The following is a 26496-nucleotide window of genomic DNA, read 5'->3' as shown; positions in this document are numbered from 1 at the left end:
TTTCTGCACAGGCAAATTCACTTGCATTGAGGTGAAATTCCATCTGGAACGTCAGATGGGCTACTACCTGATTCAAATGTACATCCCTTCACTCCTCATCGTCATCCTGTCATGGGTGTCCTTTTGGATCAACATGGATGCCGCTCCTGCCCGAGTAGCACTGGGGATCACCACCGTGCTCACCATGACCACGCAAAGCTCCGGGTCCAGAGCTTCTTTGCCAAAGGTAAGCGGTAGCAGTGGAGCCTCCTAACAATGGTATTGTGCTGAGTCTAGACCAGGGATCCCCAAACCTTGGTCCTCGCGGACCTCTGTGGGTGCAGGTTTTTGTTCCAACAAATCCAGCAAAGACACTTTGACCAATGTGATTTCTGCAGATAACAATAACCACCTGACTGCTCTCCACTGATTGTGTACTCTTTCTGGCTTGGAACGAAAACTCGCACCCACTGCGTCCCTTTGTGTAATAGTTTGGAGACCACTAGTCTAGAATAAAAGAAGGGGACGTTTTAGTGGACAAGCGCAAAACATTCTTCAAATGTTTCCTAGAAATCATCAGTGTGGTAGTGGACTAGACTATTATAACATGCAGTGGAGCCTTATTTTTGCAGGAAAATGTATGATACATTGGTTTTTATTCTGGCAAAGTTTGCAGGTTTGAAGAGTAGAAAATATTGATGCTTATCATCTTCTCCCACTTTGTGTGATGTCTTCAAGTAAGGTTTCCAAAACATGATGTTAACTGGTAACCAGTGGGGAAAAATTGCTTGGCCGAGATCTAATTGGGATCTTCTCCAAGATGTAGCGAGGCTTACGCTCCAATCTCACTTCAAGTTAAAATGAGGATGGACTGCTTTCAGCAATTATAAGAAGTCCAGGTGTTTTCAATTTAACTCTTGTGAATTATCTGAGTATCTCTGCAGAAACATTATATTATTGCCTAAATAATAATTTAAAAAAGAGGAAAATTGGACGCTTTGGTAGTTTTAAATTACTATCTTACAACCATTTTCTCTTTGGGATCAAATGTGCATAACAAATAACACCATGATCTAGAAATACAGTACTAAACACACCTGGTGAAGTGGATTTACCTAAATTAGTTTTTTTTTAGACAGACATTGCAGTTATCTTCAGCCTTAGCCAGCATGAGGTGAGCACAAGAACATTCTGCACACAGTGTTTCCATCCTGAATTGAACTTATTGCAATTTAAAAGGAAGCTAATGAGAAATTTCCCTTAATCGCTGATGCACTCGCAGTTACCTGTGCGGTTTCTATCAAGCGCCTCTCGATGTACTCTTCACTTTGTACTTTTTCAAGATAAGTGTGTTCTAACTCTGAAAAGAAAGTATTCCGACGGTGACTGATGCCTCCGTAGCTGACGGTAAATGCCTGAGGAGCGCACGTTTTGAGGATACTTGAGGTGCTGCTGATTAGTCTGTGTCTGTATGAGTGGCGACAGCCCATAAAACACGTCACAGTCTCTAACATGAAAGACGTGTGTGCTGATAAATATTTAAAATGAGGCCTTTGAGAGCCGCCACTTGCGAAAACAGTCGGCACGCACGAGCGCCCTCATAAAGCTGAGTTGCTGCGTTCCACATGCTAATCGACAGTCAGACGCGAGGTCACGCTGACAAACAGCTTTCATCTTCCTCGCCAGAATGACAAGATGGTATCAATATCCGGCTATTGTTTGTAGTCGGGGTGTTTATTATCGCTGAGCAGCAACTAGAGTATGAAAGGAGACTATAAGGAATATTATCCGGTATTATTTATTTTCGGGAAAGCGTACCCGGTGGTTATTTTTATACGCAATCAAACCACAACTGATCTTCCGCTTGCAGGTCTCCTATGTGAAAGCCATTGATATCTGGATGGCGGTGTGTCTACTCTTTGTATTTGCGGCATTGCTCGAATACGCTGGGGTTAATTTCGTCTCCAGGCAACAGAAGGAGTTTCTGCGCTTGAGGCGAAGACAAAGGAAGAATCATAAGGTAGACTTTTATAAAGCTTGCCGTTTTCATGAAGTTTGTCAACGTGACCAGCAGAATCCTTAAACTCTTTGACTTGTATTGAGAGTGAAAGACAAACCAGAGTAGTTTTTAAAAATGCACCTCAGGGTAACTTTGGCATTGTACTGTTTAAAGACTGAACCTTGGGAAACATCAATAAACATTGTACATTTCTAACAGCTTCCATTTCATAAACTAGCGACACACTGGAAGAACCTAAGCAGCCCAATTCAAAGCACAACCATATTCCTGACTGCTGTGACCTTTGATTTTGAGTCTGCCTTCTCATTATATCACCTACCCAGTGAATTTGACTTAAATAGACTATTCAGTTTTCTTGCAATCACAAAATTCCTCTGTGGCTTTTGAATTATTAATTCATTCATTTCCCAAACCGCTTATCCTCACAAGGGTCGCGGGGTTTGATGGAGTCTATCCCAGCCAACCATGGGCACCAGGTGGGGAACACCCTGAATTGGTGGCCAGCCAATTGCAATGGCAAAACAAGGTCGAAAACCATTCACACCTATCTAGAGGCAATTTAGAGTTTTCAACCAGTCTACCATGCACCTTTTTTAAATGTGGGAGAAAACCAGAGTACTATGGAGAAAACCCACACAAGAACATGCATACACTACACAAGTGAGGACCCACTTGGGATAAACCCCAGAAGTGAACCAACAAGCCACATACTTTTGGCTTAATTGTCCAAAATTTAATGACTTCTTCTCTTTCAAATTAAAAATACAAATTCGATAATAGTCCCTATATTTATTCTTCAGCCATCATGAACACAAAGAAAGGCATAAAGAACCCAAACACATAACACCCAAATTCCATAGGTTTTACCTTCTATCATTTACTGAAAGCCCCTCCTAGTCAAATTGAATTTAACACTGTCTCTATCACTGAATATTATCTATCCAATACTACCTAAACTCTGACATATCTGTGCGTCTTTTCAGGATGAAGACCGCTTTAATTTTACTGGCTACAACATGAACCAGTGTCTGCCAACGAAGGACAGCTCAGCTGTTAAGAATGCCGCTCTGGCCCAGAACCCTCAACCACCGGTCCCCAAAGACATGGAAAACATGAAGAAGAAATTTGTGGACCGAGCCAAGAGGATAGACACTATCTCGCGTGCTGCCTTTCCTTTGGCTTTCCTCATCTTTAACGTCTTTTACTGGATCACCTACAAGATCATCAGGCATGAGGACATCGAGAAAAAGTAAGGATTTCTCCCTCAAACTGAGGTAAAATAGTACAACAATAAGAAGCGATATTTTTTTTTCAGGGATAATGTCGATTTTTCGCCAATCTTCACGTTGTACGGCGACAAACAAAAAAACTGACTTAGGAATCAGAAGGAGAGAACTCAAAAGTTTAGTAGCATTCCGGTTAAGGTGGACCAAATCTTTTTCTATTACAGCTTTGCCTTGAGATCTTTACAACTACGGAAACAAAGTATGACGTTTTTAATATCGTTCGGTAGCTTAGTTTCATTCTCACTTTTCTCCAGATTGTCACGAGAAGAACTTCTTATCAAAGGGATGTTTTATATTGTACTATCACAAGATTTTCTTAAAAGAACATATTAATTCAAACGTAAGACATCAAAGCCAACAAATGCCACCATCTTATACTGGCCGCAGATCTCGAATATTCAAGGGACATTTGATTCAAAGGAATCTAACCAGGTAAAACTGTTTCTTGGCTGCACAAATAGCACTGGCATCATAGCAGCTGACACAATTAAAGCGAAATGCAACAAAGAAGAAAGGATGGAGGGCATCCAGCATTTTTTTCCCCAATTGAACAGTCAACAGACTGCCAAGTTGGATCTGGCTGGCTCCACCCTTTCAATTCCACAACATTGAACCCTATCCAAAAATGGGCAAAAACATTATCGTAATTGTTTGGTGATCATTAGATTATTTTTTCTTCTTCTATCCAACCTCAGAACACATCCATATTTTAAAAGAGATTAAATAGTCTGTTCACAGCCTGTACCTATATGCTTGCCTTTTTTGATTCATGTGTACATGTCAATATTGTGGCCATGATGTACAGTGTATTTTTGTAGGTGTGAGTCTCAGAGAGGTACCAAGTTTCTACTTTGAATCTTGAACTGAAAAAGTTTAGGAAATTGTGATACACTTAACATTTTAAAGACACGGAACCGTCTGACTGTACCACTTGTGGAATACAACAAACGTCATTTTTTTTGGCAGTGACAGTACACTGATTTTTATCTGCTGGAGGGCTTGTATTAATTGCTAAAACCTTTCAGGTATTGCTTTATCTCGCAATGGCGTTGTACGTTTTGACATGTTGGATTGAGGCAATACAGTTCACTTATTCTACAGAACTGATAATAGACCTGAGGAATTATTTAAATAGTATTATTAAAACCATTTATTTATCAGCCTGAACATCAATAAACATGACAGCACCGTATTCGCGTCATTTTCTTTCACCTCAGTTAAGGATTTATGATTTTAAAAAAAACAGCTCGGTTTCTATTGCTTTTCATAGACAATATGTGTGAAAATAACACAGATATGCTCCTTTCACTCAATCGCAGGTCAGAAAAAAAAGGCTCATCTCACCGAGGTGATGACACTAGCTGTGGATGGCTGCATGGCCTGGGGTAGTGTGGATATTATCTGACACTGGGATCCCTCCAATGCATGATAACAGACCTTTGGGTTGTGCAAATGCATGGAAAAGCCCAGCATAAGGTTGCATAAACAGCAAACAACTTGGTTGCTGTAAAAAAAAAAAAATCTCATAAATATGTTATGTGCTTGGCCAAAAGTCCTAATTATACAGCATAATAACAGATGAGACAGGTGAGTACAGCTTTTAAATTGCAGATAAACTTCCTATAACTAGACTAACTTATGCATTCATAAATGAGTCAGGCAAGCGCAAATTACAGCGATTGTACACTAATCAATAATACTAAGCATCATGTAGGAATTCCATCAATTCCAATCTTGCATAACAGCTCATTAATATTGTTTAAATTATGTAAAAGGGGGAGAGTCATTAAGCTGTACAGCAGCACATGAAAGAAAAATTAGTTGCAGTTTCTAATTGCGTTCAGGGTGGAAACAACTTGCACTCGTTTATGGAAGTCTGAGGACTGAGAGGGGAAATGAGTTGCCATGGCAACTGTACCCAATCAGGAAGGCTGGAGCCATAGCAAATTGTTTGCCGTGCTGCATTATTATTTAACTCTTTCAGTGATCGGTGATCGAACCCTCGACCCCATAACTGCGAGACCGGCGCGCTAACCACTCATTCACCAATTGGTGTCTAGTAAGTCCTGAGATCAACGATTTGAAAGACGAAGATGCGCGTGTGTATGTCCTTAGATATACAAATAGAATTTCACAGTGATAAGTCAATGATTAACAAAGGGAGTGGAAATGTTTGTGTGGTTTGCATCCCCATCAAGTCAAACAAAAACACTGTGACAGCTTGAGACCAGTCTTTTGGAAGGCTAATACAAATTTAGATGGCTCATATAATTTCAAATGAGCTTTGCAATGAGAGAAGTAGAAATGTTTTCCAAATGGACTTGTAGAATAGTGAACATGTTCAATCTTATTTAATATAGCTAGTAAGCCAGAAATGTACTCTTCTCAGCTTCCTAAAATCAAACTGAATGTGATCCTTTGACTAAAATGAGTTTGACATCCCTGCAGTAGTGTTACTACCCAAACTTCTCCATCGTGCTTGCTTGTCTGTTTAAAAAAAAGAGGAACATGAACATTCAAAAACACAGTTCTGCTTTTAATTGTTTTACCTTAGGTCAGAGGGAAAAATTAAGTCATTGTTTCATATTTTTGTTTCCTCTTTGAGCAGTTTTAGTTCAAACGAATACTTTTAAAAAGCAAAAAAAAGGACATCATGAAGATGAGGACACTTGAAGCAGGACCTTATTATTGCACATTATTGCACAAGTCGCTGGCACAACATTTCATTGGATGGTGACAAAGGTGCTTGAGCCCGCAGCCTTTTACTACAAAATCTGTAGGAAATGACAGAAATGACAACAACAACACAAGTCAACTTCAACCTTTCTTAAACCCTTTTCATGTTAAATCAAGGTCCAAAAAAAATAATTAACAGATCTCACTGCCATTGACCATGACAGACATCCAATTAAGTTGATCTGAATATCAATAATCTGCAACAATAAGCATAAAAGTGAAATGACAATTTTCCTTACCATTATTCTCCTTCAACGAAAAGCAGCAGTCCAATGCGTCAAGACATGTCACAGTAACATTGCAAGATGCCAGGGTGACGTTACTACAGAAGTAGCATTTTAATCCTGAGGCTGCAGTACACAAGTGTATTAAGACTTTTTTTATTGTTCATTTCTAGTTGGGAAATCATTATGAGCCTGATGTAATATACACAAATCTAGGTCAATAAAATCACTTGACACAGACTGACATTATCACAAAATTCAACTACATTGACTTTAGTGGTCCATTAAAGTCAATGTAGTTGTATTTTATGATAATGTCAGTTAATATGTGGAGACAAACTGGTAAAAGTATTTTTCTTACCAGTTGAGAGTGTCATGAACAGAATCAGTTTCACTGAAAGCAGCATTTTAGATGTTTGCATCTCCTGTGCTTCTTCAATACATACTTCTTATTCCTGTTCCACATTAAATACTTATTTTTCAACCAATCAAGAAACACCGGCATCTAGCTCCACCTTTAAAGGGCTGTTTGTTAAAATAATATTGTATAATATACAGATAAGCTGCCTCTGAAAGATAAAGGTTGATCTCACAACTGGCAAATTTGAAAAAAGGGGGTTAAGGTTGAAAATTGATTAACCCCGGCATGCCTGATATCTAATTTCATCTCATTTTCTAAACCGCTTTATCCTCATTATGGTCACAGGGGGTGCTGGAGCCAATCCCAGCTGTCTCCAGGCCAGAAGCAGGGGACACCCTGAACCAGTGGCCAGCCCATCGCAGGGCACGACGAGACCGGCAACCATGGACAATCACACCCATACCTTGGGGCAATTTAGAGTGTCCAATCAGCCTACTATGCACGTTTTTGGAATGTGGGAGGAAACTGGAGTACCCAGAGGAAACCCACACAGGCCCATGGAGGACAATGCAAACTCCACACAGATGGACCAACCTGGAGTTGAACCCAGGACCCCAAAGCTGTGAGACCGACGCGCTGACCACTTACTCCACCCATGCCTGATACCGTTTAAGAAATTTACATAAAGCATTGGAGAAACTGGTGGCAAAAATGGTATAACACCCCTGTTCTAAACATTATTTTGGATGCAATTGCAAATGGCAAATAATCGTATCTGCTCCTCTGTTTGTGAAACAGGTGAACAAAATATATCCCTCTGGTCAATTGATAATAGAAAGGTGGTCAAGCCAGATTGTGCACTTGCACAATTTTTCCAGCAGCCCACATGTATCGTGTCTTGGGAAGAAAACGGGTGAACCGTAAGGTGAAAGAATCAGTAAAAGCTTTTCTTTGCGCCTTTTCACCTCCCTCCTCCGACATCTCTCGCTTCGGGGCGAAACTAAAGAGCATCAACAAATAGTTTGAGGACACCAAAGTCTGTAAGATGAAGATGAGCAGAGCACAGGGAATTGAAAAGATGGCAACCCGGAGGTGATCAAGTGGAAATCCGCTCTGACGGAGACAGGACGGCTCAAAAGAATGAAACCGAGTCAGCATCAGTTTGCTCTTGAAGGCAGAATCGGATTTTTATTCTCAAAGTTTATGGTCAGCAAAATAGTATTATTTCATCTGAGTCTCAACCAGACCGGCTAAATCCCCATCGAGTTGGGCGTTAGACAGTTTTTGGATAAACTTGCGGTACTTGCTCACATCCACCTGAGGGTTTAAATCTCGCAGGCTTCTTTCCACATCCTGTTGCCGAGCTAATCGAATTCTTTGAAGCCCCTCGGCTGTGCTCGGGTCAGGTTTATCATCAGGTGGCATCACCCTCTTGTTGCTATTCTGTTCGTCACGTGATGAAGGTGAGGCATACTCTCGCAGGGATGTAACTTCTTTCTCCAAAGCTAAAGCGAGTATCTCGGAAGACCTCTCTCTTATTGCATAGATGGGCTGGACAGAGCAGGAGGGTGGAAGATCAACTATGAGGGTGTCCAGAAGTTGGAGCATCTTTAAGTGGCTGCTGAAAGCAAGAAAATTCCTATTTAATCACTTGTGATTCACTCATATGACTAGAAACCACTAATGCATTTGTGATTAGTGCATAGCAACTGTGCATTCTAATGAAGCTTGTAAGGACATGCATGATGAATGACTGAATGAATGGCTGTCATTTGAGACAAAACACATCCAATCCATTTGAACTGGGATGGCTGACAGCCTATACGCTATCACCATCAGTGGCAACCTATGATTCGTTCTGGAGCTCTTTCTGGGACAAGTGCCATTTTTTGCAGAGGATAAAGAATACGTGTGAGTATTTCTCTTATATACTATAGTAGCATTTCTGCACTGTTCAAACACGCGGCTTTATTTCTGAGACACCTTTTCATTATTTCACTTATTTTTAAAAAAGAATTAACATTGCATTTGTAAGACGTTTGTATATAAACAAGCATATTAAAAAGGACAAATGAATTTTTGGGATTGATATGTAAAATAAAACGATAATATACCATATATTCAACATTTGTGTCAACCTAGTTTAGCATTTTCATTTTGTTGTTGTTTCAACATAAATTTTTTTTTTCAACTTTTGGGGATTTATTATAATTATTTCAACATGCATTTATTCCTTTTTGTTCTGACACATTTATGTTTTAATTCTCTTGTCTAGAATTAAATATATGCATGATTCTCCAATCAAATCTAGTGGGCGTGAACCATTAACAGCACTGTAAAGTTTATGTGGGAGGACTATGTAAGGGTTCTTACAAAATCTGTATGTATATATTTCCTAGGTGTCTACCAATTCTTTGGTTGCCTGAGTGTTCTGCTTTTGCCACTCTAAATGCATGTTTCTCACCTGGAGTGGACTTGGAGTTCCCCTAGGAATGGGCTGATGTGATGCCAGCGCAAAAGCGAGACAGATGAGAGTCCTTGAGAAGTGAACAGTTGATACTGAGGGCTTACTTGTACCCTCTTACATCCCACTCTCCTCTGCAGCCAGCTGTCAATATCACCCAAGCTGTGATCGGGGGAATCTATGCGGAAAGTCCACTGATCCAACACTGACAACAGACACAGAAAGTCCTCCTGGGCCTCATCTAGGTACCGAAAAATGAAAAAACAAAAGAAATTATGAACATGCGTATTAGGATTTTAATGGGAGTGGCTAGTAGTGAATAAAGGAAGGAAAGTGGGACTCTGACTTTGGTTTAGCGTATTTTCCGTACTATAAGTCGCACTTAGTTCATAGTTTGGCTGGGCCTGCAAAATCCAATCATCCTTCTGCTGCCTATCACTAGTAGAAGTCCAATTCATTTTAACTGGCAGGTCGGCAGCAGGTTAACATTGTGTAATTTGATGCCAGATCATCGTCAATAGCGGCCAGTAAGTTAATTCATCAAACCACAGTTAAGCAGTTTTAAGAGCGGGAAGGTTGTGTTCTTTTGGTTTCAGTGTTAATGCACTTGTGGGAAATTATGTTTTCTTACTATTTACCTGTTTTTATCTCCGGATTGTTCAACAGTTGGATTTGAAAGTCAGTGTGGAGGTCCACAGTGACAATACCACAATGCAGGGCAGTTGGTTGCGGACTGTCCAGGACTGTATTCTCCTGTCTTGGGATGTAATGGAGCATGACATTGCACTTGACGCAGGCAGAGTTCAACAGAGGTACCAGCCTGGTCACGGCAGTCACGGCGAGTCTGGCCATGGTGAGATCATTCAGGCCACCCGCCTCTTGCCTCTTGCTTCTTTTAGCTACTGGCTCCGGGACGGCGGAGGGGCCGAACGGGGTGAGCCAGGACGCTCGGCTTTGCGTCCGGATGACTGCGGGCGCCGATCCGTGGCTCGCCTGTGTCACCACGGATAAGCTCGCACCAAATGCTGGTCTGGAAGCAAAATAGCACATCAGTAAAGAGCACGGACATCATAAGGACAGTATCACAGATGTAGTAATTGAACAATATTCCAGATGTTGAGAATAGATTAGAAATTGCAACTAGTCCTGGGGCAATAGTTTTGTGCTACACGTGCCGGAACAGGTGGTGGGAGTTATCAAATTACCCCCACATAAAGAGACTGTCAAGTGATTACTGGGGGGTTGCCATGACAACCAGCCCAAATTCACATTAGAGGGAGTCAACAATTGCAAATTACACTTTGACTAAATCCGAGTTGTACGCAGTTCTTTTTTAAATCATTTTCACTTTTAAAATTATAGCTTCAACTAACATCTGTAGTACCTATCGTAATTTCAAGACTGCCTTTTTTTAAGACAGAGATCACGTCTGGTGGGTTCCAATATTCCTTTAAGCAGTTTTCATGTTTTCCCCATGCCTGTGTGGGTTTTCTGTGGGTTTCCTCCCATATCCTAAAACTATGCAAGGTAGGCTAGTTGAACAATCCAAATTGTTTTTAGGTATGATTGTGAGTGGTGATGGTTGTTTGTCTCCTCGTGCTCTGCGATTGGCTGGCCACCTATACAGTAGTTAGCTGGGATAAGCTCCAGCACCCCCCTTGTGAGGAGGACAAGCGGTAAGGAAAATTAATGATTAAACCTAAGGTCCACCAAATTCCCTGATGGGCCACTGATGGACTTTCCTATCACCAGCCTCTGCAAATTATTTTGGGGGAAAACCTTGAAATGAACACCTCGCTGTCAGCGTTTAACAATGAAATGAAATTACACCGAGCTGTCGGCAGAAAGGATCACTCCCACCACCATTTGTCCATCCCAGACGCGATGCCACAGCTTGTCAACGTGAGGTCCGCAGTGCACCGCTGGCAAGACTGGGGTCTCGTCATCGGCGGCCTCATCCTTTGACTCGTCATCACTCTCCCAAAGAGCGACGAGTCCCTCCTAGATGGTAAGAGGATAATACGAGATGACAAATGTGCGACAGCCCTGACAGAAGTTTCAATGTAAAAAAAAAAAGAACTTTTTCACTGCCATTGACGATGATAGACATCCAATCCCATTGATGATTATAAACATCCAATTACTATGACTCTTTTTTATCCGGCTGTTAATTTTAATTAGTGTTGTCAACAGTAAAGGCCCAATACTTTTGAGCGCAAAGTGGCAGCACCTAATTATGTCAAATATATTAGACATTTGTTGCCGTCAATGGCAGCAAAAAAAGGTTAAGGTACTCAGGTGGGAATCTTTGCATTTTTATTATCTTTTTGGGGCATTTGGTTGCAACTTTTGGCTAAGTGTCAATTCATCAAGATGAGTGTCATGTGTCAAATCAGATGTAACGATGCAGTGAACAGGAAGGCGGGGATTAACTTCAACCCTAATGCATTTTATGAAATAATTAGATTTGTTACTACAATTAATTGTACAAAATAATTAATTCAACGGGATTTTCACCAATTTTTGTGGTTCTCTTTTCACCTCCATTTAAAGCACCCAAACACATAATTTTACAAAAATGGTTTTATATCCCATTATTATGTTTCTTTTGTTGTGTTGTTATTAATTCATCCAACAGCACAAAAAGGAGGTGAACAAAAATGACTGTAGATTTTTTTGCCTTTTTCAGCATGATGTCATATACCTGCTCCGGCGTTGTGATATTTGGTTCTCGATGTTGAACCACGTCAATGAGCGCTCGCACTGACTGCCGCACAACTTTGTCTTTCACGCTCACTTCGGCTTGGAGCTCCTGCAGTGCGCTCAGTCCACTCTGAGAGACAGTCAGGTGAGAGAGGAAGTTAAAAGGCATGGTAATATATTGCGAAAATGAGATTGTGGTGATGCAACTTCAGTGTTTTTATGGATCACCTGCAGTCTGGACTCCAAAGCTTTCAACGTGAGGTGATTCTCTGGTGGAGGGGTCATTTTTGCCGCAGCACTGCAGTGCTCTCCATGCTAAAGTTGAAACATTTTAACATTAATTAGAAGTTTGATGCCTTTTTACACATTTTATTTTTAAAATTCTCAAGTATCTTGGTCCTTTCATTCATTTTCTGAACCGCTTTATCCTCACTAATGTCACAGGGGGTGCTGGAGCCTATCCCAGCTGGCTCCACAAGGCACAAGGCGGATGACACCCTGAACTGGTAGCCAGCCAATCGCAGGGCACGAGGAGACAAGCAACCATTCACCCTCACACTCATACCAAGGGGCAATTTAGATTGTCTAACCACCCTACCATGCATGTTTTTGGAATGTAGGAGGAACCCGGAGTACCCTGAGAAAACCCACGCAGGCCCGGGGAGAACATGCAAACTCCACAAAGAAGGATTGACCAGGATTTGAACCTAGGACCCTAGAAATTTGAGGCTGACGCGCTAACCATGGAGCCACTGGGTCCTATTATTCTTATTTACGGTAAGCCATTGAATTATCACATTTCAGTGGCATTAAACAGACAGTGACATTGTGAAGGCTTTCCTTACAGAATAGGAGATTCCGCAGAGGTCAGTGATGAGGAAATGATCCAGTCGATGTCCCGATGCAGCACCATGGTTGAAAAGCAACAGTATCTGCTCCGTACCACATCTGAGATAGTCATCCACGTGAACAGAACTGACCTCTGACCACTGGGTGGCAATCTGTAAAATACAATTCAGACAAACTGTGAGTAACTACTGGAGACCTAAAGTTTGTAGGTTATGACAATTGAATGTCCAGCTAGGACAATCGCCTTTGACATACTTGAAATGCATCCTTCCACACCGCACAAACGTTGCCATGTTCAAAAGCTACGACAAAGACGACTCCATTTCTTCCCGTGTCGACCACTTGTATCTCTTGAGGATTCTCAAAAGGGAGCGTGCAAGTGTCTTCCACCACGCCATTCTCCAAGTAAACAAGTTGCTGATTGGCCGTGGCTGCAACCACAGTGCACCGCAGCACGTCACCCTCTTGGTGGGCCGACAGCACATTGATGCACTTTGTGATGCAAATATAAGGGTAAGGTAAAATCAGAGAGCCGTCCACAGTGTGACCACTCCTGAGCAAGTAGGCCACAGTTTGTTTACTTGAGCACTGTTGCTGTCCCAGTAGGAACACTTGTCTCTTAACCAGTGGGAGCTCACCAATAAGACAGTGGAATAACTGGAAGGGTACTCGTTTAACCCCCTCTGACCTGTTTGATGCATGAAAAACAGCATCAGCATCTGTCCACAACAGTGTTGGACCCTGGAGGATGGAAACGCCCCCACTCGGGTGATGGGGGAGGGAGAACTCAATGCTAGGCTTCAGGTGGTTTGAGTCACTCAGAATGAAAAGTTTATACAGAAAAAAGTCCGAGTTTTTGTTCTTTTTTGTCACTAGGACACACGCTGTAGTGGTCTTGCTTTGATCACAAAAGACGCTTCTTGATTTTATGAAAGCGTCCACGCGGGCGGCGCTTTTGTGGAGGATGACAGCAGAGCCTTGTGATACTTTTATGAACACCTCACGCTCAGGTTGAAAGGAAAATCCACAGAACTTCAGATCGCTGGCTTTGTTTTCACTAAGGACGTGATTAAATGTGACGATCTTACCGCAGAACGAAAGCTGATCCGATGTTGATCTGACGCGCGTCATGATGCTCTTAAAAGAGTTTTGCTTTTTTACGCCATCGTTTCTTTCATCATGTCATACAACTTTTCACATTTCTAATCGCGTTTTACAGGCACATTCTGAATCGGACTTGTTTTGCTCGAAAGAGCGCGCCAACCATGGAATTTCACGTCCGGTAAAGTGCATTGTGGGAGTTTAAATTTGTAAACAACGGTGCGTTCACGGACTCATGGTATCCACTTTAGCCTCCGTGGTATGTCGTTTATTCGCGCGATTTAATGAATTGATGTGACACCTTTTTGTATCGCTTCTTTCTTATACATTTCCGTGTCATGTCAAACACGACTGCACACTCCTCCTTCCCTTTGTCTGTCATAAAACAACAAAACGAAGAGGAGTGGCCAATGAAGTGAGCCAAAATGGCTTCGTAGGGGCGTCAGTTTCCTAACTTTACAGTGATTCACCCAAAGTACCGCCATCTAGTTAGCGAGCGAGCTAACGTGAACTATCAGAAAGGAAGGAATCGCACCGCTGTCAGTTCAACATGGCTGATCTTGAACACCAAGGAGACCAGGTATTACAACTTTAGATTGTCAGGATGCTGCGTACTTTTCGTTTTGCATTGACACGAGTGTCTAAACTTGATTAAATTCTCATGATGCAGGACATTAAAGAGAAAATTGAACAGACGAGAGAACGATTCAAAAAGGAGTTCCTCAAAGGTAAGCCAATTACTATTTCCGAATATCGGTTGAACGTTACATCGAAAGTTGGTCAAATATTAATAATGTCATGAAGTGCTTCCTCTGTAGCCATGATGAAATCATCATGTATTCACTGATAAAGATCCGGCTTTAATGAGTTCAACTAATAGTGGCAACACGTGCTCACTTTGTTACATCCAAGTATATTCTACTAATATAAATACCCTAAAACCATTAAACAAACAAGTTCTCAAAATATAGCCAGTATAGTTTCTCAAATTGGATCACCATACTTCAAGCATTTCACATTTCTCCAATCACATGTGATAAGAAAACAAATTAACACATCCATTAACTCATCTTAAAATCATCACTGCCCACCTTTCCAGTCAAAGTGGATTGGACAGTTAATCAATGGCAGACAAGGAGGTATAGTATTTTTACTTCTCATTCAGTGTCATGTTTTTTTTTTGTATTTCCGTTTTTTTTTTTGCCAGACTACTCTTACAGCTGTTGTAGTTTAAAAACTCTTTAATTGTCAGATTCATCAGACAAATATGACCAAAGAGACGTCGATAAACTGCTGGAGGACAACTCCATGGTGGAGGGCTACCTGATGTGGCGACTCTACGTGGTGGATGACGCCTTGAAAATGATTGACGAGAGTTTCCAATGGCGTAAAGACTATGGCGTCAACGGTGAGATCTTTATTTCTCAATCCTCAATAGCCTCACTGAGAATTTTCAAGATTATATCAGCCCATTAACATGATTAAAGGTTAAACATCTGCATATATTCCCTGTAACGGTGGTTTTTGCTTAATTAGTCAGTGTGGCAGCTGACTTCCAACATGAAGGGAACTGTGACGTTGGCTCACTCACTTGTTGTCCGATCAGTCAGTGCCTTTCTCGCTGCTTCTCGGGTTTGAGCCAATACACACAAGACTCTCATTGTGTGTTTAATATCCCAAATAGGGTACCCGTGAAAACAATACCTGCTGTTCAGACATCCTGAGGGGTCTGATTGCTCCAAGGGATAGTTTTATCTAGTAAATTTAGTGATTAGAGTTTCACCACGGTTGGATATTTAGCCCTTCTTTTGTTATCGTTAAGCCAGTGTTATTTTCTCATGGAATCCTACACTAGCTCTTTGTGATCAGAAGGACGACAGCTTGTCCGACGAGTTTCACTTCTTTTTAGCCTGATGTTTGTTACCAACCCCCGATATGTTGATTTCCTAATACCATGCACATTTGTGTACAGTGTTCCCTCGCTTATCGCGGTTAATGGGGACCGGAAACCCCCCGCAATAGCGGCGTTTCCGCGAAGTAGGCGTGCTCCTTCAAAAATGCTTAAAGAAACGTATAACACGTGCAAAAAAGCACCACCAAGCAAAAACATAGTAGTCCGGATGGAGGATCTTCTGCAGTATTTTTGCACGTAAGAAACATCGTTATTGGGAGTTGTGAGCAGTTTTCTTTTGGGCAGTGAAGATTCACCTGTAAACAGCAATGACGTCATCAATGCGATTCCTGAACTCTCACCATGTTATTGACCATTTCTTTGGACTTTTTTTTATGCAAATACTAATTCTTGTTGAATATTTTGTTTCCACCTCTTGTAAAATGATGTAATTTATCATTTTAATGTAATATCTTTAAATTTTTTATTTATGTTTTTCCTGAAAAAATCCACGAAGCTCTGAGTCCGCGATAGCTGAAGCGCGAAGTAGCGAGGGAACACTGTAGCTGTTGTCAAACCGACTTGTTTTTCCCCTTCAGATCTCTCAGAGGGCTCCATTCCCAGGTGGATGTTTGAAACAGGGGCGGTCTTTCTTCATGGCTACGACAAAGAGGGCAACAAACTCTGTATGTGTGACACTTGACCCGTTTTTTTCTTTCACACTTTAACTAGGATAACCAAAAATTATCCCATTACATGTCAATGCAGTAAGAATAACATGGTGACTCTTCCTTCTTTTTTCTACCCAGTTTGGTTTAAGGTTAAGCTGCATGTAAAGGATGCAAAAACAATCATTGACAAGAAGAAATATGTGGCTTTCTGGCTGGAACGTAATGTCAAGAAAGAATCTGGGATGCCGTTGACAGTCGTGTTTGACATGTCAGACTCTGGCCTTGCCAATATTGTAAGTTCAATGTGTCATTTGTTTTGTTTAAAGCAACAGACAGAATCAATGACCTACAAGTTAAATACAGTTGCTCAATATATTAAATAAGCGTAATGCAAGTTTCTCAGACTTCTGACGATGGAGAAAATAATAGGAACACAAAAAACACACCACTTAAGACGGTTAAGTGATGTTATTTCTATCCACTCACATGCACATTGATAAAACTTGAGCACAAGTGCATGTGGCAATGGGTGTTAATGATATCGTTACATTGTTTGATTGGCTGAAATATTCCAGGCTTTAATAGTGTCTGGTGGGACTTCCCAAAAATACTCTTATTTAACTTTTTCCCCATATTATGCATCAGAAAAATGAAAACCACCTTTACAAGGCAAGTGACTATTTTGGATAAATGCATGATTTAAAAAAAAAAAACCTGACTTTTTGGGTCACGTAAGACACAATCTTAACATCTGATGCACAACTTTGCCCTAATTGACCCAAAACGTAATGTCTGTGTTTGTGTATACAACTTATAAACCACTTATAATTACATACATGTAAATTCATATTAAAAAATATTTTTAGTATTTCATGAATAAAGAAAATAATAAATCAGCATTTAAATTAAAGCAATATTTTAAAAAATGAACGCATTTGTTATGACCTTCAATAACATTCAAGTTAATAAATGAAATAAATAGCATTAATAACTAACAACATTCCTAAAAATTGCCTTTTTGTTTTGAATTAAAAGATTAAACAGTGAGTGTTTTTATTAAATTGTTTTTTTGTAATTATAGTTCAATCTTTTTTGCTCATTCTTTAATGACATCAAGGTAATAATTTCCATAGTGGAAAATGGATTGGAATTTTAAATGGGACGTCACTCCCATACAAAATGGATTGGACTTTAAGCTCGGTCAATGGCAGTTAATAAGTTAAATGAGTCCCCTATAAAGTATTAAACACGATTCTTTCATGATAAAGATTTTGTCCATACCATTATATATGTAGTCTCATTTTTTCTTCTCTTGTGGGCTCAGAGTGACGTTCGCCCTTCAGTAGTTTTACTCTTTTGAGATTAAAATAACCTTTAAATCCCATTGGTCCACTCAAGGGGTTTTTAAATCCACAGACCTCACGTGGCGCTCCACAAACGCAGGCGTTAAAGGCCTAAAGGAGACAGATGCATAGAAAGAGCAAAAGAAAAAAATGTAGCGCGCATACAAAATGAGTTTAGAAAATCCCATCACAAAGCGGGGCGGGGCCTTGGCGAGAGCTGGCGCGTCACCGTTCAGCAGGATCTCGTTAAGGACCGGGAGAGTGGCGTGGGCATAGCAATAAGGACTCTGCCAATTAATGCACCCGGTCGGGGCATAGAGCTCTCGCTTCTATTGATAAATCTGTTGCTATGATGATTGCAGTCAATGTGAAATGCTTCGGTGAACATCCATCACGACGCTCCTTTGGGAGAACAGCCAATTCGACTAGTCTGCCAATTATTTTCTTAATTTATCGATAAAAGTGCGTGTGGGTTTTATATAATGTCTAAAGATGAGGGAAAAATGTCTGCCTAAAATGACATTTTCGCAGCATCCGTTTATTCATCATGATTCATGTAAATAAATCGGACTTGTTTCCGAATGTTCGTAAGATTATGTTCAACATTGTCAAATTTGCAGGATGTAATGTTTAATATGAAACATGATAGTAAAATTAATTTCATTTTGGGATTATGAGTTCAAAGTCAGAGAAGTTAAAAGGTTATTTTAGCTTCGTTTTTTGTTACTATTTTTATATTAGAGCTCCTTAGATATCTAATACGGTAAATATTAGTGTGCATACATGTTTAATAAATGGATTGATGATTAAATTCTTAATGTTTCAGGACATGGACTTTGTCAAGTATGTCGTAAATTGCTTCAAAATATATTATCCAAAGTTGCTCTGTAAGTAAAATCCTCGTTCAGATATATTTTTCTATTCATTTCTTTTCCTTGTCTTGCCCTAAAATTAAATTGACCTGTGTTATTTCAGCTAAGATGATTATTGTGGAGATGCCTTGGATCATGAACGGTGAGAGCCAGTCCACTGCCACCTTCTGTGACATTCAAAAGTCGGCATTCCCCACCATAAACTGATTTTGTTTTTCCCCCTACCTTCGTGTAGCCGCTTGGAAAATTGTGAAGACGTGGTTGGGTCCGGAGGCCATCAGTAAACTTAAGTTTGCATCCCGATCGGAGCTCCAATCGTACATCAACCCAGAATACATTCCGCCTCACATGGGGGGATCGGTACGTTGTAGTCCGAACACCCACTAGTTGAGGACAGAATACGCAATTTTTGTCAAGATTTTCATCATAATTCTAACTGACTTCCATTGCAGGACCCATTTAAGTACAGCTACCCTCCTCTCCCGGACGACGATTTCCAAACCCCCATGGGGGACAATGGACCCATGGTCAGCGTGGACGAGATTGAGAGTAAAGAGAGCGAGCTAGAGAGCAAAGAATGCCTCGATTCCAGCTTCAATTCAGAGGTTGCCATCAAGCCCAAAAAGGTACATCTTCTGAAGTTTCTCAACCACACACCCACAAATTCTTTTCCAGGACATGAAATAATCTCTAATCACTCAAATATTTCGATTTAGGTCCTCCGATTTCTAGTTTCTTTGATTTCATGCATGTCAAAGCTTCTCTTGCTATTTCACCCTCATCCTTAGCTTAAATATTACATCATCAACCAACTTATCTCGCTCTGACCTGGATGTATATTAGGCCATTGATGCAGATTGGACTCCAGCTGGCTCCTCGCTTTTTACTCTAACTACACATAATAGTCCATCTTCCACTTTCACAATCTATTTAGCGTCTTTTGCAGCTCACCCAGTGGAAAAATAAGGCTGCATGTAATCGATGCCAACCAGAAAGTTGATCTTAATAGACTGCCATTTGATGTTGTGTTTGCCGCGGGGTTATTTAATGCAAATTGGTATCAAGGTCCACGTCAACAAAGGCTTGACCTATATTTGTAAGAGCCTCAAGTACTATTTCAGCTGGTTATCAACTTAACTTGCGGGGAAATTGACACCGTAGTCCCTGCAAATATCAAAGGTCTTGAAATTCCCAGATAAACAAGAAAAACATTGTTCATTAATACCACATTGACCATGTGCTTGCTTCAGACTTGGATCACCAAGAAAAAAAGGCATGCAAATCATCAGTAGTCATTAGCCTCGTTTTCTGATACAGTACATTTGGTTTGTTTTTGTGAAAAAAGGTTGTTTGCTTTTGGTTTTCAACAGAAAAATATGTGGGCTATGATCAGTGCATTCTAAAAGACTACACTTTAACCCACATATCAAATGAGTATGTTATTAATGTGTGAAGGCACTTTGGCGAAAACCTTATTCCCACCAAGCAATACCTCCAGTTCATCCGTTCTTCCAATTTTCAAATATTATGGGTGAACTGAGCTGCTCAGAGCCAAATCGAGGTTTTGAGGGCTTGCACAAGAGTTGAAGAGATTTTAAGATTAGACTTTAAACGAGCCTAGACCTAGTCAAGACCAAGGTTTTGATAGATGAAGTTCACAAGGACACTGTAGTAAAGTATTGTGACAAAGTTAATACTAAGACTTTGAAAGGCTAAAACTTAGTAAAAGAATAAGGTTTTGAAACTGTTAAAACTAAGATCTTAAGGAACTAATAGTAGAGCTGTTAATGCTAAGATCTTAAAGCATTGAGAGAAGACTGGCTTGAGAGGCTATACTTGCTGTTCAGAGACAGACTAAAGTCAAGACCAACATTTTGACCAATGGAGACAGTCTTAAAGCTCAACTTTAAATGCAATCAAGCAATTCCAGATGGATCGAGACTGAATTCTTCGTGTGATGATACGGTTGAGTTAAGTTCCACATTGGATTGTACCAATCTGGTAAACCCTGATCAAATTGGACTATGCAGTTCTGAGACAGTGTACTACCACTACAACTACACTCTACTACCAAAGCTGAAGGACATTTCACCTATCTTTCGTTCCTCCCCGAGACAAGTTGGCGTTGGGATTCCAAGGATACTCTGGAGCTAATTGCCTCTCTCTCTCTTTTGAAACAAGGGCTGGAGGTGGTGATGCAGCGTCCGATCACTGCACCCACACACGGCAAGATTTCTGCTGGGTGCCACGGCAGTTGTGCTCAAATGAGCCCCTTTTGACTCCGTCTCGGATACCCTCTTTTCTTTTTGACCCTTTACATTTCAACAGTCCAAAATTTCCACAAAATGTCCACATTTCTGACTTTTTCATGTAGGAGGCTATATCACTGGGGACTGGTATTTTTTCCTCACTAACACTTGAAGGAACTTACATCACTAGCAAAAAATATCCAATCAAACATTGCATAATATTTTTATGTCCCATAAAAAGTTAGTTACTGTTGTTAAACAGTAGACCAAGTGAAAAGTGTGGAGCACTAATCAATCCCACAAACCTCAGAGGCAAAGCGTAAAAACAAAACGCCCTCTGTTTCTCCTCCCCAACACTATGATGAGCCCTCTAACCATGCTGTGGTTGCTACCTTGACTCCAATAAAATGTACTTTGAAGGTTTTTTATTTTAGCATTTCAACACAATGAAGCATTTCAACACAATGAAGCATTTCAAGCAATCAACATCAATTTGTTGGTTTGTTTTTATGATTTAGATTTATTGTCATTTGTAATGTTCTGCAATCAATATTTTTGGTGGATTTTACAAATATTTCAATTAGTGATTCAACTAAACTAAATACTAATGTATTTTGATTCCAATTTGTAATTATTTAATTACTAACACAGGAACCTTTTACTTGATTTTTTTAACGTATGTAAAGTTTGCACTTTAAAGTGATGATTGTCAATAAATTGAGATGTTTCTTAGCAGCTGAGCCATGTCTTCATTCTTTTGTAATCGGCCATTTCAAATTGGCCCGCTATGCCAATAACACACACTTCCCCTGTGAGTCATTCCCTTTTCCCGTCACATGCAATGTCCTCTCACCTTTAGTTCCCCATTCGAATCACGTCACCCAAACAAACAACCAACCCAACATCTTTTTTTTCAAATTTGACCAACGTCCGCAAAAACCACATCCCGTCATGATCTTGCGGTGTCCTTTGGATCAATTTAGGTCAAAATTTTGCAGGTCATTCACTTTTTTGGGGTCATTTCTATTTCCAGTCACAAGTCTGAGGTTCATCTTAGTTCTGCATTCTTCAATAAACACGCGATTCGTTGGTCTATGCGTCATCCAAATGAGAACAAGGGCCTTCAAGCGAGGTTTCTGAAAAGGCACAAACGTATTATTACCCTCAATCTTTTCAGAGGTGACCGCATGTTGTGACCAAAGGTTGAAAATTGCTACAAAGTTCATGTTGCTTTCTGTGTTTCCGGTTATTGAGCGTACTTTTTGTTTGCAGGTGAATTTCCAGGAAGACGTAAAGCCAGAAGACAACGATAAGGGAGATAACCGAATTAAAGGAGCAAGAAAGCCTGTTACCACATTCAAAGGCACTCTGTTGGACATCAGGTACTATTTATCATACTACTACATCCACTAAAAACCCTATGAGATGTTTCAACGAAAACAACTTTCTGCCCTCTTGCTAATAAGCATCTAGAATTTCTGCAACTTTAAAAAAAAGCCACTTGCAGCATTTTCAAAAAGAGTTGTCCTTATTGACGAAGCCGTTCGTTTTGCATATCCTTGCTGAGATTTTATTGATGTGTTTTTACCTCTCTTGCTCAATTGATCTGGCTGCATGTGGGGGCAGGAATTAAGACTGCTACCAATCAATTGTTCATTGAGTAGAAGGGAGTGGTCTCAGTTAATTATTAACAGAAATCAACGAGAGGCTTGGGCCGGCCATTGATCCTCCCTCCGAAACCCTAACACTCAATCAAATCCACCACAAGTGTTTGCCTGTTGCCTACATGACTTTGGTCTTAGAACTAAACCGTTGTGGAGGATTTATGCACGCAGTTCCAAGTCTAAATTCTCATGCTTACCTAATATAGAGCCTGTAGTGCAGTCTGACGATACTTTGGCAAACAGTCTTTCAAAAAAGTCCAGTGTTGAGGCTTTTCGAGCCACATCTTACCCATTAGTTAAGATCAAAAGTGAAATTAAACATGCATAAGGAAAAATAAAACTCCTGTGGATTAAAATACAATGCGTTTCAAACGATGAATGTTAACATGCAAACGCCACAGGAGCACTCATAGACAAACTACAGAACAAATTCGGCAGGCATATGCTCTTTCTAGTATACAGTGGTACTTTGAGATATGAGCTTAATGCGTTTCGGGACTGAGCTCGTATGTCAATTTACTCGTATCTGAAATCAACGTTTCCCATAGAAAGGAACTAAAAACAAATGAACTCATTCCCACCCTCTTAAAAAAAAAGCACCAAAAAACTGATTATTGAATGGAAAAATAATTTTATTTGTTCTAATTCGCCATTTATTAACAGAGTAACAAATAACTAGTGGTTACGATGTTTAATAGTAGTCCCAAAATTAGACATATAGTTGTAATTTTTATTGTTGAGTGAATTTCTGTATTGTACTTTTCTTATTTTATTTTTTACTTTTTACTGATTTTTTACTGTTTATGTTTGTAGTCTGGGAACCACGGTTGCAAATATTGACCGTGAATAAATTAAATCCTTCAAATTGAAATTGAACTGCACTGCAGTTTATTTCCATTTAATATTCTCTAATGTTACCATCTTAAAAATGAGAATGATCAGGTATAAAAAGGGTGATAATAATTAAATGCAAAGTGCAAATTTGATAACTGATCATTTTTGGGCTGCTGATCATTCATCACAACAATCCATTTACGTGCTTATAACTTATGAGAAACGGTTTGGGAAAGCTATTTTCAATTTACTGAATCATTCCCTTTCTAACCTTAATTGCTTTAACTGGGCAATACTGGTGTTCTACACAGTATAAATATTTCAAATGCGCATATTTGTAAGGTGGGGCTGTCAAGGTCTTGTTTCCCATCGCGTAGCTGCTTTGAAACGAGGACTATGACAGCTCAAGGCTACAAATCACGCCAATAAACGCATCGCAGCAGCAGTACTGCAATGTTTCTGAGCTGCGTTACTTTTTAATTCAAGGCCGGGGGCTTCCCCGGGGAGAGAAAGGCGGGGATACTTTGATTGCTTAACTCGGAGATTCACTTCGGCTACTCTGGGCAAATAACACGCAGATATGAAAAAGGAGAAAATACAATGCAATTTCTCTTCGATTAGAGTTGCTTCTGCAGAGAGCTGTGCCTCCATAGCATTGTTTGTAAGATAATGACAATGGGGGTGTTTTGTCAGTTTTTCCCAAATGAGATCCTTCCTGCTTCCAATGGGTAATTGTGTGCAATTCCTGTAAAGGGCGTTTACAAGCCTTTAAGGACTTTCAGAATCCTTTTTACTGGAAGGGCCCTCCCTGTCAAAACGGATTGGATTTGTTTGGCTGTCAATAGTAGTTTATGAGTCAACTCACCATGGCTAAAATCACAACAATGAAAATAGTATCATCTGTAAGTCCTTCCCTTTCAATGCTAACAATTTGGTTCCTATTTGGTTGACTGAAGCTGAATGGACAACATTCTTGACTGTCACTGAAATGAGTTCAATTTAAATGAGCAAATAGTTGTTTATATAAGGGCTAAGGTAACAATGAAAGGCAGTGCTCACTTTTCAGTTGTCTATCAAACGTGAAGGCTAAAAATAAACCTTATTTAGGCTTCGCTGTTAAACATATTTTATAATATTAGTAGGGATTTCCATTTTGAATGATTGAAAAAAAATCTGAATTTTCTGCAAGTTACGACGCAGCTAAAAGACTTTAATTTGCTCAAAAGCCCGCAGTCTGCTTTATAATCCGATGCGTTTTATATATGGATCAATATTGAATAATCATTGTATGAAATTCCCTTTAACACAGTTCCATCTAGTTTATGTATTACACAACACCTATTACTACTACAATAGCTCCATCGAGTGGATGTATAAAACATTCCCTTATTACTACTACTACTACCACCCCTACTACTACTACCACCACCCTTACTACTACTACCACCCCTACTACTACTACTGCTACCACCACCCCTACAACTACTGCTAATACTACCACCACCCCTACTACTACTGCTAATACTACCACCACCCCTACTACTACTATTATTACTACTACTACCACCACCCCTACTACTACTACTACTACTACTACTACTACTACTACTACTGCTACTATTACTACTACTGCTACTATTACTACTATTACTGCTACTATTACTACTACTACTGCTACTATTACCACTACTACTACTGCTACTATTACTACTACTACTACTGCTACTATTACTACTACTACTACTGCTACTATTACTACTACTACTACTGCTACTATTACTACTACTACTGCTACTATTACTACTACTACCACCACCCCTACTATTACTACTACTGTGTTTTATAATCTAGTGCACTTTATATATGAAACAAATTTTAGGAGGCCATTTAACGCCATTCAATACGGTAATTCAAATGTTTGTGTATACTTGTTTTTGGTAAAAAAGTAACTCTAACAACCAGTTATTCAATTGGTTCTTTGACGAGAATATTCAGAGGCTGACCGCACAAATAGGAGGAGAGATAGATTCGAATTAAAACGTGATATAAATTTATAAATGTCAACATATTTAAACTTCGAGCTTGCTCTTATTGTCTGTTAAAAAGTAATTAAAAAATTGAAATTAAAAATCGCCCATAAACATTTGAATGATTGTTTCAGTATAGATGTCCAATACATTTTTTATTTGGCAAAACCGTTTTGACAATACAAAGTTGTTGATTTTTTTTCCTGTCCTGGCAGACTTATAATAGAAGGAATGTATAATTATTGCTGATTGAAGCACTTTCATGTTGTGAATATTGGGCCTCCTGAGGCTAAAATGTACATGGTTGTTTTGCTGATACTACTGAAATGTGATGAGTATGTTGGTAATAATATGGTGGTGCTGAAATGAGGTTTTCTTTGTCATATGACACCACAACCCAGATTGAACTCATAAATGAGTCCAAACAGCCACCAGGCGTCCCACTGTTTATTTATTTTTCTTGTATAATGTATTTTTGTTTTGTCCGTTACAGCCCAGCAGAAGAGCTCAGTTTTGGTTGTGGAGATACAGAGAAGAAAAGCCTCATTATCCTTTGCAATGTGACCAAAAATCCATTAGCGTTTAAGGTCAGCATGACATGTCATCTGCTTTTGTTTTATTTAGCTTCTGGTTCTAATAGCCTTTCTATTTCAGGTTCGGACCACGGCGCCAGAGAAATATAGAGTGAAGCCTAGCAGCAGCACTTGTGAACCTGGCGCCTCTATCGATATTGTGGTGTCACTGCATGGAGGTGCTTTCACTCATTCTGTACTCCAGCTACTACAAATATTCATTGATTCATTTTTCATAGCGTAACTACAAGGCGGACATGTTAACGGGACACTACTACAGTCTTCCCTCGATTATCACGACATCACTTATCGCTAATTCACTTCTTTAGGATTTTTTTCTGATTTTTCCGCTGAAACTCGTAAGCGGAAGCCACTCTTTCACTGTAGTTATAATAGGAGTGACTCTACTTTGCTATTTTTTTGATGATCGTAGCCATGTGTGGTCTACATTAACTGCAATATTCGAAGGATTACTGCATGAACATCACAAAAACAGAATAAGAAATTGAATTTTACAAAATATAAAGTACAAATGACAAAAAAACTTCATATTTTTAGTTTTCACCATATTTATTTCTTATTAAAAATACATGAATACATAAGAGTATTGACTTTCGAAGCTCCTAAAAGGCAATTTGGACATTTTTCAA

General features: G+C 39.8%; 3 protein-coding genes and 1 long non-coding RNA gene across 8 annotated transcripts in view; 2 read left to right on the top strand and 2 right to left on the bottom strand.

Moving 5' to 3' along the window:
- Window positions 1-4477, top strand: part of glra2 (glycine receptor, alpha 2) — a 46066-nt gene extending 41589 nt beyond the window's left edge. For all 3 annotated transcript variants that reach the window (XM_077727786.1, XM_077727788.1, XM_077727789.1), the window contains 3 exons: window positions 12-226; window positions 1850-1999; window positions 2983-4477. In XM_077727786.1, coding sequence (XP_077583912.1) covers window positions 12-226; window positions 1850-1999; window positions 2983-3252 — 635 coding nt within the window. In that variant the 3' untranslated portion in view covers window positions 3253-4477. The remainder of the gene's footprint in view (window positions 1-11; window positions 227-1849; window positions 2000-2982) is intronic.
- Window positions 4478-5796: 1319 nt separating this feature from the next.
- On the bottom strand, window positions 5797-6696 carry LOC144204056 (uncharacterized). The gene is made up of 3 exons (XR_013327814.1): window positions 6607-6696; window positions 6261-6371; window positions 5797-6059 (listed from the first exon to the last, which is right to left on the bottom strand). It is a non-coding gene; the product is annotated as an uncharacterized LOC144204056 (long non-coding RNA).
- A 1067-nt stretch (window positions 6697-7763) lies between these two features.
- fancb (FA complementation group B) lies at window positions 7764-14056 on the bottom strand. Its single transcript, XM_077727792.1, has 8 exons — window positions 12878-14056; window positions 12619-12774; window positions 12002-12088; window positions 11775-11903; window positions 10899-11071; window positions 9709-10100; window positions 9071-9311; window positions 7764-8224 (listed from the first exon to the last, which is right to left on the bottom strand). The coding sequence occupies exons 1-8, from the start codon at window positions 13751-13753 to the stop codon at window positions 7828-7830; spliced, it is 2451 nt and encodes an 816-aa protein (XP_077583918.1). The 5' UTR covers window positions 13754-14056; the 3' UTR covers window positions 7764-7827.
- Window positions 13488-26496, top strand: part of mospd2 (motile sperm domain containing 2) — a 15037-nt gene continuing 2028 nt past the window's right edge. The window contains exons 1-12 of one of the 3 annotated variants that reach the window (XM_077727783.1): window positions 13488-14303; window positions 14394-14451; window positions 14976-15131; window positions 16214-16300; window positions 16424-16578; window positions 18455-18515; window positions 18604-18642; window positions 18736-18860; window positions 18953-19126; window positions 22022-22131; window positions 25768-25861; window positions 25929-26025. In XM_077727783.1, coding sequence (XP_077583909.1) covers window positions 14274-14303; window positions 14394-14451; window positions 14976-15131; window positions 16214-16300; window positions 16424-16578; window positions 18455-18515; window positions 18604-18642; window positions 18736-18860; window positions 18953-19126; window positions 22022-22131; window positions 25768-25861; window positions 25929-26025 — 1186 coding nt within the window. In that variant the 5' untranslated portion in view covers window positions 13488-14273. The remainder of the gene's footprint in view (window positions 14304-14393; window positions 14452-14975; window positions 15132-16213; window positions 16301-16423; window positions 16579-18454; window positions 18516-18603; window positions 18643-18735; window positions 18861-18952; window positions 19127-22021; window positions 22132-25767; window positions 25862-25928; window positions 26026-26496) is intronic. The other 2 variants (XM_077727785.1, XM_077727784.1) reach the window with 2 other exon arrangements.

The sequence above is a fragment of the Stigmatopora nigra genome, chromosome 11 (genome assembly GCF_051989575.1).
Source record: "Stigmatopora nigra isolate UIUO_SnigA chromosome 11, RoL_Snig_1.1, whole genome shotgun sequence".
Lineage (NCBI taxonomy): Eukaryota > Metazoa > Chordata > Actinopteri > Syngnathiformes > Syngnathidae > Stigmatopora > Stigmatopora nigra.
This window is presented reverse-complemented; position numbering and strand designations above follow the sequence as displayed.

Bases quoted from the DNA above. Each gene is read 5' to 3' on its own strand.
- fancb (XM_077727792.1), bottom strand. From the start codon at position 13,753: ATGACGCGCGTCAGATCAACATCGGATCAGCTTTCGTTCTGCGGTAAG. The intron at 12,775-12,877 runs GTATGTCAAAGG...TGTATTTTACAG, and splicing joins TGTGGAAGGATGCATTTCAA to ATTGCCACCCAGTGGTCAGA. The intron at 11,904-12,001 runs GTGATCCATAAA...ACTGTCTCTCAG, and splicing joins CTTTGGAGTCCAGACTGCAG to AGTGGACTGAGCGCACTGCA.